The 13,094-nt window shown below is 45.4% G+C and overlaps 1 protein-coding gene across 1 annotated transcript in view; it reads right to left on the bottom strand.

Annotated features, from left to right (window-relative positions):
- Positions 1-6,272: 6,272 nt before the first annotated feature.
- Positions 6,273-13,094, bottom strand: part of LOC8034019 — a 55,614-nt gene continuing 48,792 nt past the window's right edge. The window contains exons 10-11 of the mRNA XM_042293972.1: positions 11,898-12,023; positions 6,273-6,484 (exon numbers count right to left, since the gene is read on the bottom strand). Coding sequence (XP_042149906.1) covers positions 6,449-6,484; positions 11,898-12,023 — 162 coding nt within the window. The 3' untranslated portion in view covers positions 6,273-6,448. The remainder of the gene's footprint in view (positions 6,485-11,897; positions 12,024-13,094) is intronic.

Raw genomic sequence — 13,094 nt, 5'->3', positions numbered from 1 at the left:
AAGCGCGCAAAGCAGACGGGTTCCTTACGCAAGCGCGAAAAGCAGACGGGTTCACTAAACAGGTTTGCAAAGCAGACGGCAGAAACTAAAAAAGTGGTTGTGATATCGTTTGCTCAACGCACAGTTGCGTGAGTTCACATGCTATGGGTGGAAAAAGAACAAACTTTTCCCAATAGAACCGAATAGCGCAGGTAATCTGGCTTCCACGGATCATGCCAGGGAGCCTCAAGGTAGGCTTTAGATAATATTTTTCTAGTTATGGTTTTAAACTTTCTAGGAGCGAGATTTTAGCATCGTATTTGTTCGAATAATTCCAGAAACGCAGATGAAATTCGGTTCTTTGAGTGCACTGAGCTAACAATACATCCTTTTTCAGAAGATCATCTTGTGCCGTGTTCATTGGAGCCAAAAGGGTGCCATAAAACGACGCAAGTCAACAGTAAATTTCTTGTTAGTTTCAATTGTGACAAAAAGAGAACAACGCATTTTGGTTCTCCGCGCAAATGAAGACGCGCTCAACAAAATATGCGCTCATCAATATTAGACATACCTGAGGAAGTATAACACACTTGTGGCTTCCAAGTTCTGTATGGACCCCTCCCTTCAACACACCAGCAGCCGGCGTGGGACATCAGTTATATCATTAGAGCTTGCAATAGCTCTGCCGTCAATTGAAGCTAGTTCCTGGAAAAATGCTGTGCTTCGGGTACAAACTTCGCTGCTTCCAAATGGACGCAAGGCCCAACCAGGCTACTTACACGCTTAGTGAATAGATAGCGTCCTCTGAAATCAGCGACCAGGAAGAAGCATTCCCCTCATCGTTGAGTTCCACAATTTCAGCAGTTAACTGCTGAAAATGGGCAAATACCTCTGTCCATGGGGCAGAAGTACGGACAAACAAATACGGATATGCAAACGACGCTGTACAGTCAAGGCCGGAATGTCAGTAACCTGACCAACACTGCGGACGTCACGTCCCGTCGACATCTAGACCAACACCCAGTTATGAGTTCCTGAGAGACGACTACAGACGGCTCATGGAAGATGTCAAGAAGCGTTTTGGCGAAGAAAAAGACTGATCAAGAAAGATTTATCTTTTGACCCTGGCCCGGAGCTCGTGGTTGCAAAAACGGATCACGCAGTATTTTTTAGTGAAAAACAAGAAAAAGGCATAGTGAGTTGCTCAACGCAAAGGTTGAACAGACCACTAGACGAGTCTACTAAAAGCTCTGTCAGAAATTTTTACGAAGACGAGCTTGCTTCCATCTACCTTCCAGGCAGAAAAGACGTCGTTCGTGGGAGCCAGAAACTATTGCTTTTGTCGAACCTGAAGGATGCATATGAAGAATGAAAGAAGAGCAACAACAGAGTGAAATGCATATTTTCAAGGTTCACTGCCAAGCATTGTCTGCATTGTCTGCTTGCTGGAGGTTCAGGAACGCACCCAGTTTGCGTTTGTTTTTATCAGCAAAACCTGAAGCTACATTTTCACTCATCGGGTCTGGAACACAAAATTGATTCTTTGCTTACGATGACAGTGTGCGACCTAAGCAATGAAGACTGCGTGCTTGGCACGTGTAAGCAATGCCTGGGCATTACACACGTCGCATTCTTGCTTACGAACTCCGCAAGCCCTTCAACTAAGTGATCAACGTTACCGTCTGTCAATGGGTCAGTGGAGCAGGGTGCAAACTCGAGACAATGGTTCTCACACCAGAAGAATTGTCCGAGCGGTTGCTAGAGATGTTGAAAGAAGTAAAGACGCACCACTTTGTGAGCAAGGTTTAGGCACATCATCTACGCGACATGAAAATGCGTCTTACGCCAACAGAAGCAATAGTGCTGCTAGATTTTGCTGCAAACTACAGCTTTCTTGGTCAGGACACCATACAATCACATCGTTTGGGGCAATATTCAATCTACAGTTCATCCCGTCGTCGTCTATTATCGTCCACCAGATCGTCCTGACGAGCTCCACGTCATATCATGCGCGATTATATCTGACTGTCTGGATCATACCACTGCAACGGTGTCAACTTTCCAGGAAATGTTCCTGGATGACTTGAAAGCCCAACTACCTCACGTATAACAGATTCATTACTTCTCGGACGGTGCGGCATCTTAATAAAAAAACAAAAAGAACTTTGGAAACCTCTATCATCACATGGAAGACTACAACCTCAGTGCAACGTGGAACGTTCTTGTTACTTTGCACGGAAAAAGTGGCTGCGATGGAATGAGGGGACTGTATAGAGAGCTACTAAGTCAAGCCTACAAAAACCATTCAGTGGACAAATTTGAACACCACTGAATCTCTTCAACTGGGCATGCGACAACCTGACACGAATTCCAGCGTTCTGGATTCCGGAAAGTTATGTTCAGGTGCGACGAGAGATGTTATAATCCCGGTTCAGTGTCGCTCTACCTATCCGCGGGTCTAGAGGAGTCCGTTACTTCGAGCCAACCTTACTGACCGAGGTTAATGACGGTTTTACATATCTTTCAAGAACAGTAAACGTCAGGACTGCGTCACGTTTTGAAATTGATCTCGTTGGAGAAGGTTATAGAGAGAAAGTGTGCCGAGACTTTTTACCCTTCATCGGCTTGAGTGGCCGCCTAGAGGCAGAGGAGCTGGGTTGGCCCGAACTTCAAAAATTAAGTTTTCGCGTTTAAGGAAGGACACTTCTTTCTTACATTTCTTATTTAAAGCCTCGGTTCTAAATTTTATATTGCCGTTGATAATATTGTTTTATGCCGACCACCTCACACCGTTATTGTTAAGTAAAAGTTGCTCTTTTTGCGCTATTTTCAAGATCGGCGATTTCGTCCTCGAAATATTGCAACAAATATTATACCGATAATATTTTTATAATTGATTTCAATCCAAGTGCTATTAATGCAAATAAAATGTATGCCTAATAGTTTTGCCGTTTCCTGAAAAGAAAAAAAGTGAACATCGGCATTTTAGGCGATTTCAGTGCCACAGAATTGCAAGCAAAAATTTAAATTACACGCAAGTAACTATTTGGGTACTTAGAGGAACCTATTTAGTTACTACAAGCAGTGCTATTTTACAACCTAGATTAATAACTGTCACGAAATAAAATGCTGTATATAGCCCTTAAGGCCAGTTGCTCGTGGTAATCAAGGGTCGCCAAAAGAGCAAAATATAGTTTTTTACTGCAAAAATATATTGGGAAGGGCACTTTCACGTCACCCTTAGTGCCTACAATTTTTTTAAGCCAAATACATGATGGCCGATTTAGTGTCTGGATCGTTTGGCGTGGAATGACTCGGCTTCCATTCCATGCTCCTTTCCTTTTCGCCGTGATTTGCTGCTGGGGCATGCACATTCGAAGCACACGAAAGACCGTTGTGTTATCGAAAGTGAGATGCTCGCCTTATAGAGGTTGGACAACTGAACGACCTTTCGGTCGTTCTTATCTTGCCACTGGCTTTAGTTCCTAACAGGGTGAGAACGGACGGAAGGTCCTGCTGTTGTTCTGCCTCTATAGTGCGAGCTCCCTACCTTCGATAACGCGTTTAACAACTCCTGGGCCTTGAACATGCACGCTCAGCAAAAGCACCATGTAAGGCAAAGAACGCACACTGGAGGCCGGGCATTGGAAAGAGACGCTCTGCCGTTCTCATTTTTTCGGTAACTATAGAAGAAAAGGGAAAAGATTCGAAGAGTTGGCGTCTCCGTGATAACTTTTTCATGGCAGACGCCAGAAACCTAAGCTTTTTATTTAAATTAAATTGTTAGCATTGGAGTAAACATATATTTTAAATAAATTGACTGGCGATAAGAACAAACTTAGTAAATACTTACGCTAAACGTAAAATGAAATGCTGCGAGAGCTTAGGTGTAACGGCGGAGCCGCTAAGGTGTCATTTCAAAGCAGATGGACTGAATGAACGGTAAAGGTGCGAGCTCGCACCGTTGTGTCCACATACGCGTTTTGTATTAAACGGAGTAACGCACTAGACAAATATTTCATAGCGTTTTGAAGCCAATGGTGGTGTAGTATGTAAAAAGCACTCAATGAACCCGTTAAACAATTTTATTGGACACAAACGAGCACTGCCTTGTGGTAATTGAAGAACTCTTCCGAAATCGCGCGCCCAAGGTCGAAATTAAGGGAACGACGAGACTGCACGTGTATGCATGAACCGTTCCCTGTCGTTGGTGTGCCTGCCTGAACGTAAAATGCAAGTTTACGTCCAAACTAACACCGCCTAGTGGTCACTGGAGAACGCCTCCAAAATAGAGCACTCAAGTTTCAAGCACGTTGCTCCACGTAATTTCACGTCCGTGGTTTCATTGGCTTAACACTTACCTAGCTTTATATTCATTCTATCGCCCGAGAACTTTTCTGCCATAATTAGCGAAAGCGCTTTGTTTTTATTGTTTCCGTTATCAGCAGTCTCATGTTTGTTATTTCGTGCCGTCATGACATCACGTGATTCACGGTGCCACCCGACGACAATATATCGCGTGTCGTCACAGTGCAAGGTGACTTAACATGACAATGCCACGTCATGGTGTCAGTTGACGCCAGGTAGCAGGTGACGTGTTGCGCGGCGTGACGTCAGAGCCAAGTCGAGCGGCGTGACGTCAATGTGAAATCTTTTGGCGGAGTGCCGGCAATAACCCTCGTCGATATGCAGCGCGGTCAAAGGCTCGAAACCCGGAAAGTGTCCCACTAACTTCTGTAAAATTTCACACCAAAACTTTATTAATAGCACTAAAGAAACGGCAATGTCTCTGCGATCCGGTTCAGACTAAAGTGAGCAGATTTTCGTGTGTTAATATGCGGGCAGGTGACAGGGACTAAGAAAGCACAAACGACATGGACGGATTATAATGCAATTAATGAAAAGGTGCAAGCGAGCTGGACAAGAATGCCGATAATAATCCCTAGAGAAGGGGAACAGGGGGGCAAAGGACAAATATAAATCTCCAAACACAGCTAGGTGACTGGTGCGCGACCGAAACAATCGGCCTGGTATTGGAGTCTAACCAGGGACCTCTCCATTTCTAGCTGAGCGCTCTACCAACTGAGCTACTAGGGGTTAGACGTCAGTAGAGCAAATGGGTTTCATCAGGTGCCACCATGTCTAACAGCAAAAAGGGTGAACGACCTGCATTTTAAGGTAATGATTATGATGCAATCAATGCAAATGTGCAAGTTAGCTGAACAAGAGTGACAGTAATAATCCCTGGAGAAGAGGAACAAGGGCGACAAAGGGCAAATATAAATCTCCAAACACAGATAGGTGGTGGCAGCTAATAAAACCAGTTTGCTCTACTCACGTCTAACCCCTGGTTAGCTCAGTTGGTAGAGCGCTCCCCTAGAATCGGAGAGATCCCTGGTTCGATTCCAGGACCAGGCGGATTTTTTCGGTCGCGCACCAGTCACCTAGCTGTGTTTGGAGATTTGTGTTTGTCCTTCGTCCCGCCTGTTCCCATTCTCCAGCGATTATTTTTGTCATTCTTGTCCAGCTCGCTTGCACCTTTCCATTAATTGCATATTAATCATAAGCTTAAAATGCAGGCAGTTCACCCTTGTCGGTGTTAGACTGGTGGCAGCTGATAAAACCCGTTTGCTCTACTGACGTCGAACCGCTGGTTAGCTCAGTTGGTACAGCGCTCCACTGGCAATAGAGAGGTGCCTGGTTCGATATCAGAACCAGGCGGATTTTTTCTCGTCGCGCACCAGTCACCTAGCTGTGTTTGGAGATTTCATTATGTCCTTTGTCCCTTTTGTTCCCCTTCCCAGGAATTATTATTGTCATGGACGGATTATTTTTTTTATAGGTTGCATTTATGTTTACGTTTCAACTTTCTGTAACTTAACCAGCCTGCAGATATTGCGCATAAAATATCTGAGAAGTCAAATCGCATAGCTCGAGAAGTGTAACTGACGTTTTTTATGGACTTCGTTAAAGACACAGCTACAAGAAATAAAATATATATGCGAGAATTAGATTATTTCATGTAAAATATGTTTTATTTTTGCATGAATGCTACGCTTGTGTACAAACTAAAAAGTAATTAGTCCACAGAAACTGGTAACAAGCCCTTTCAGGGAGAGTTCTTGGTGATTGACAATTTATTATTTTGCGCATTAAAAAAGTCGTTGCCAACTTCTTCTTTTTCTTTTTTTACTCTGCACAGTAAATATATCCTGCACAAGCACAAGACGATATGAAGGATTTAGTTTTAAGTTCATTCAGTTGAAGTAAACGCACAAACATTTCGACGCAAATTTAATCTAGAAACCTTTAATGCAAGACATAATAAATGTATATATCAAGTGCCAAAAAAATTCAAGTACAGAAGTCACTAGTTATGTTAGTCCCAGTTTGCGTTAAGGTCATCAATGCTTTTGTCGTCTCCTTTTTCTTTTCTTTTTCATTAAGATCGCTTCAGCACAGGCTAGGACTAGGAGAACGTTACGCATTCTCCGTGAATACACATCTGAAAGAGGAGGCACATATTACTTGGTCACATTTATATTCTTTTATTTCAAACTTATCTCTCCTTCCTTGTACCACACATTACCTATTGACTGACTGCGGGTCGAGAGGTTACCTTGTAACTGGTGCGCTTGGTGACAGCGCTGGACGCTTCGAATCTATGCGGAGCGCTAGTTCGTCTTCTTCTTTTGCGGGAATTGCGGTGACGTCCTAACGCGGAGCTCGGATTGGTTTTGATTGAAGGATATAGTAAGCAGATCTCAAGGCAGCTGTCTTTAAGCTCTACCATAGCCTCCTATATACTGACAAAGCCTGATAGATTGCCACGAGAAGCGGCCGCCGAAATGGAAAAGGTGGAGCGGCAAACAACGGGTGAGCAGAGCCGTACATTGGGAGAGTGTGTCCAATAGGCGGAGCAAACGCCGCCGCCAGCGCCGAATGTTCTTCCCGCAGTTAGAGCGTAAATTAAATCTGCGACAACGCGTCGACCAATCGGCAAGCCGTGACGTCACAATATTGGTAATGACATTTACAGCGAGAAATAGAAGCGTTCAATCTCGCAGCAGCACGACGACGACGACGACGCAACGAGCTTGAGTCTTACCTTAGAGCGGTAAACCGGAACCCACTGCCCGCAGCGGAAATGGCACCCCCGCGGTTGCCGCCATCTTGCCCGTTTGCCACATTAGTGATCACGTAATTTTACGATGGCTGCGCCCAGAGGTGGGCCAGATCAGATTGGCCAGATCACGGTCAGCAGACGGGCACTCTGGGGCTGCGTTCCATTCGTACTCGAATGGATCCGAGTTTTTCTGGCGGATCAAGTCGCGTGGCAAGACAGATGCAGCAATGCTGGGCGCGGGTACGTTTTCGAATGCAACGGGTATGCGACCTTTACCCAGGAGTGAGATAAAGTTGCGTTCGATTTACTTGCACCTCCTTTACCGGTGCAGAAAAGCAGAAAAGTGTAGGGCAGTCTACATCCGGGTGTGTGTATTGAGATGCGACCGGAAATACACCGCCCTACACTTTTCTACACCGGTGCAGGAGGTGCAGGTAAATCGAACGCAGCTTCTATCTGACTTTTGGGTGAATGTCTCGTACCCGTTGCGTTCGAAAACCTACCCGCGTCCAGCATTGCTGTATCTGTCTCGTCACGTGACTTTATCCGCCGGAACAGCGGACCCATTCGAGTAAGATTGGAGCGCAGCCCCAGAGTGGCCATCTGCTGACCGTAATCTGGCCAATCTGATCTAGCCCCCCTCTGGGCGCAGCCATCTTAACGTCACGTGATCACTAATGTGGCAAACCGGCAAGATGGCGGCAACCGGGGGGGTGCCATTTTTGGCCGCTGGTTTACCGCTCTAAGTTTACTCAAGCTCGTTGCGACGACGACGTTGAGAGGATGCCACACCGAGCGTCCGCGGCGGTACCTCAATCTAATCCCTGGGCTTCGGTACCTCGGAGGTGGCAGCTTTCTGTTTTGACTGGGCTACCCCCTTGGAGCCTGATGCTTCGACTCGAGTGAGCGACAGCACCATCATGCTCCTGGGGCTCCTTTGTGCAACCGTCCACCGATCGAACGGCAGACTGCAGATCCCCTTGGCCCGCTGCTGACCCGCCTCAAAGAAATGTGGACATCTTCCAATCGAACTGACATCCTCCGCAATAGCAACAATCAATTTCGTCATCATCTTCAATGTGTATACTCATCGCATTATTAAGTTCATTAGACGTGGCACCGCGGGACTCCATTTTACGGGCTGTTGTCTTTCCGCGGTACCGCGGCTCTCCGGAGAAGAATAAAGACATTACATGCGTTACATTACATTAGCAATGATCGCAACTACGCAGTTTGCTCTGGTTCGGAACACGCGTTCGTTTATTGTAACGTTGAATAGGGATTTGACAAAAACCTCAAACGCGCCAACTTTTTATTCACGAAGAGTTACACCTTTTTACTCGAGCGTCGCTAAAACGGCTTAAAGTAGTTGAGCCACATTTTTAAAGCTCACCACCACCACTAGGGGTTGTTTCGCGGTCTGTGGTGTGCCACCAGATTCTCGCCTATTCGAACCAATGAATGGCTAAACTCTCCCAACAAACGGCTCTGCGGATGAGGGGCCCCTTGATTAAGGTGTTTTTTACAAGTACCTCCAACCATTGTTGTGGAAACGCTCAAGACGCGGGCTACGAGCGGGTACCCCACCGCCATTCGCTTCCAAGCGCAGCTTATTTCTCTGCTACGCCGCCATTTGCTTCCAAGGGTCGCTTGAGACATGGTCCTCCCGCACTGACGCATTTCACGCTACTTGCAAGACAAACGCAAACACATCAAGGGGCTTTAGGATGGATGATGGATGGATGAATGGATGGATGGATGAATACGGCTGAGCCCTTTGGATCGGGCGGTAGCTTACGCCACCTAGCCATTTTGTTTTACCATTTAAGCTTAGAATATTTAAATGTGAAATCTATATTCACTCCGCAGTGCAAAGAAAGTGAGGCTATGAAACCCCCTTGCCATCAGTGGATAAGAAAATACCTAGTTTTCTCTCGATTTCTGCCACCATTCACTTAATCTTTGCTTGGTAATCTCTACAGTCTTGAAATCCACTCTCCCATCGCTGTCTCTAAAACCCAATGACTTTATTAAATCTATGTTGTCTTCGGTAGGCATAGGGTGAAGCCCTTTACAGTAGAGTATCAAGTGCTCAGCCGTCTCGTCCTCCTCTCCACAAGCAGTGCACACTGTATCAATTTCCTGGTACTTCACTCTGTATGTTCTGGTTCGCAGAACACCCGTTCTTGCCTCAAACAGCAATGAGCTTCCCCTAGAATTGTCATAAATGCTTTCTTTGGCAATAACTCTTTTGTTTAATCTATAGCTTTCCAGAGCCGTCTTTGTCTGCATTCCCTCTAGCCACCAATCTCTTTCTGTGGCCTTAACTTTCACGTGACTAGCGTCCCGCTGCGGCGAGACGCTAGTCGTGTGAGGACAGCCACGTGACTAGCGTCCCGCTGCGGCGAGACGCCGAAACAAACTTCTATCAAGCGAACAAGTGTGTTTCGGATCTTCGCCGCTGCAAAAGCTGTGCGCTGACGTCCAGGTTCCCCGAGAAATTGCTCTTTGCTGTTCTGTGCTACTAGACCCTCGCGCTTGAAATATGCAACCGGGCACTCAATGGCTCCGTCGTCGAATGGCCAGGCTTTCAGAGTATAGAGGAGGCTATAGGTCTACCCACTATCCTTCAATCAGAGTCAATCGGAGCTTGGCCTTCTGATATCACCACGAACCCACCCCCCCCCCCCCCCTAACAAAAAAGAAAGACAAATAAAGCAGACGAATTTGCGCTTTGCATATTAACTAGAGGACAAGGACTGCGCAATTCAATCTTAAACGACGTCAAAAGTGTATCCACGCATCGGACCTTCCCATGCATCACTGCCAGTGCGTCTTGAGGCGTCTTGCAGCACAACACGAGCACGCGGCGACGCCAAGGCGAAAGCGTCTGCCGCTTTACTGCGTCTGACGTCGAGCTCCGGCGCGTCTGCCGCCTGGGACGAGTCGGAGATCCACAAGCGATGACGTCACGCGCAGGCCTTATATTATAGGTGGTATTGTTCACATACAGTGGGATACCTGCTTCTTCGATTGGTTCTCTGCTGCAGTGTATTTGATCGTTCCCATCCGCTGCTGCAGAGAAGACGGTGACAAAGCCTCTCCATTCTTACTTTTTCTACGCGCTGTTCCCCCCATCCCTGTGGCAATGAATTCCATCTTTAATGTTTCCTATTTTGCAAGTCTTTTTTTCTTTCCCGTCGCTTTCCATGTCGGCTACTTGAAGACATCGTGTCTAGCAGTCAACAGGCGACACACGAGGCATCGTTTTAAAAAGGCCCGAAAATGATTTTCCAGTTCTTCTTGCCTAAAACGTTGTGTCAAACCGGCTTTCGATTAACGGGTCATTTTAAACGCTCGTGGTTGAAAGTTAGTCGGCGACAGGTTGAGAGTTCAGGGGAAGCTTCTCCACTCTCTGTCCACTTAAGCAGAGGAACGCCTCAGAGGAGGTCGCCTCCTCTCCAGCGTTCGCTCCGCCAAAGTTGAAATAGGTGGGAGGAGCTTGTCCTGGATGCTTAACCTATCACCCACTATACGTCAGTGTTAGTTTGGAAGTGGGTAAAGTGTTATTTAACTCGTTCAGTCAAAACTATCTGCCTTCGCGTGTCCTCGTTTATTATGCACCCTAAGTGAATATTTTTTTAATCTAGCCTTATGTAGAGAGAAACCATCGTTAGCGCCATTTCTACGTTCATCGTTTTAATCTTACGATCATGCTTTTTACTAAACTCAAATTTAGAAAGCGACCTAGCTGCCTGAAAAACAACAGAACATTTCAGCCGTTGTTGGAGATAGAAGCCTTCACGAAAGTCAATGAAGATGCCTAAAGCATGACAGACGTTTGTAAGAAGAAATGTCACCACCTGTAAAGAACGCTATTCTTCGTAATAAAATATAAAGTGCGTTTTAAAAGATGTGGTATGAGAAAGTTTCAACAAAAATGCAGTTCCCAAGACACGGCCCACTCTCTTATTTTAAAACCGCTCGTCATTTTGATTATTGGGTACGTTTCAAGGGGGTTCATCAAGGCAGCATTTAAAATGAGTGGTTCTAAAATAAATGAGTAAAGATCGTTTCAGATATCGTGTGCACGCTTGCTTCTCGTCCCAGTCACTGACGCTGAAAATATTCCTAAGGTTTCGTTTCAGCTGGCGAACCGCGAAGAGTAGGTTCCCCAATCATAGATGGTCCCTTTCTGAGGAATCTCTCGAGCATATCACAAAGCCTCAGTCACTTTTTGACGTAAAGCGCCAATAAATTTTTTCTCTCTCTGAGACAGTCCAAGCTTCTAGTATAAAGAACTTGAAAAACAACCTTTCCTAAATTTTTCCGGTTTTCTTTTTATATATACGGCAAGACACGATTTTTTTTCTTCCTCTACAGTCTACCCCCTTACCACTGCGTTTTTTATTAGGGAGTTTTCGTAGACCGTGTTTCTCCCTCCGCTAAGCCCTCTGCAACGAAGAATTTGCTACTCCGCCTGTGCGCCGATGGCCTTAACTGTAGAGTTCCGGTTATCGTTGCGGGTTGGGGAGAGCGGTTGCGGGACGGCGTAAACCATCTACGAAAACTCCCTATTAAAGCCCTCCGCTCCGTGCTCTCTGGCGCTCTCCTTCGCCACTCTCCTCTCCAAACTGAGAGCAAGAAGGAAAGGAAACCGAAAAGTGAGAGGCGACGGAATGTGAAAAGAGTGATGTGTGCGTCGGCTGTTGAAATACACTGGTGGGAACTAGCGGGAGAACGAGCTTTAGCGTAATCGATTGCGTCAAGCAACGGATAAGAATATACCTGCCTTGTTTCCACGAAGAAAGCCACAAGCTCTTCCGTCCGGTTCAAATATGGTATCAACCAATTCTTTAGAGTCTTGATAGCAGCAGGATACCCTACAGGAGTGGGACTTTCGGTGAGAACTATAATTCTGTAAAAACAGATGGCAAGAATTATCGCACGCTATGCGCTCATGTTCGATGCGTGGCAAGTAACAGTTAACTTGCAAGCAGTGGGGCTGCGTCGTTTTTAGGAATGCATAAAAATGTACCACAAAAAAACGCCTTCTTGCTCTTCGTTCCTTCAAGCTTCAGAATTTGAAATGACAAGATCAGATCGTAAAAGAAAATGTACATTATTGGAGAGTACTTAAGTCGATTTAATTTGTTACTGAACCAGGTACTAAAAAAGTTTGATTCGACAATAACATTTTAATAACTGACTGACAGAAGTTCAAAACACTAACCAAAGTTTAATAAAAACTCAATTCGCCGACGTTTTGGGACCTCCTCGGTCCCTTGGTCACGGGTGACTTGGGTTGGGCGAAGGGGGAAGCTGCTTATGTAGGGCGACAGGGTTGTAAAAGTTACTTCAAAAATCTACCTAAGATAGAGTTAGTTACTTATATGAAAAGGTACATAGGAACCTACCTAGGAACTCGCTTAAAAATGTTCCTAGGTGAAGGTACAGTTACTTCAAAGATACTTTCTTTATTTATTTTCCCCAAATTTCTCATTCTGTACTAGAAGTAAAGCTTTTTATACTAAGTATACACACAAAAACAAGTTCGATAAATGCTTTGTTGGTGTCAACGCGATGTCAACATTGGAGTTAAGTCTTCACATGTCTTATCCTCACGCTCCAATTGGTTCACGGCTTTCACTGTTTACCATGTCACGCCGAAACCGCCGAAACTCGCTTGTTGACGTTCTTGCCCTCAGAGTCGGTGCTGACGTCGAAGGGCCCAGAAGAAATCGGCCGCATGAAGAAACGCATGAGTCAAGCGCATATGCACCTAACCTTTGCGACGACGAGCAAAGAGCTTCGAACTTCCATGTATTTTTTCGTTAGTCCATAGAAAAATAAGCTTTTTTCTTTCCGAACATTTTCAGTCCTGATAACTGCAAAATTTGAGTCTGATTTATTGAGTGGAAACTGTATTATATACGCGATGTTACATGGCTTTACGATTGTAATTATAATTTATTTTTAATTGTATTTG

The sequence above is a fragment of the Ixodes scapularis genome, unplaced genomic scaffold (genome assembly GCF_016920785.2).
Source record: "Ixodes scapularis isolate PalLabHiFi unplaced genomic scaffold, ASM1692078v2 PGA_scaffold5__190_contigs__length_132052651, whole genome shotgun sequence".
Lineage (NCBI taxonomy): Eukaryota > Metazoa > Arthropoda > Arachnida > Ixodida > Ixodidae > Ixodes > Ixodes scapularis.
This window is presented reverse-complemented; position numbering and strand designations above follow the sequence as displayed.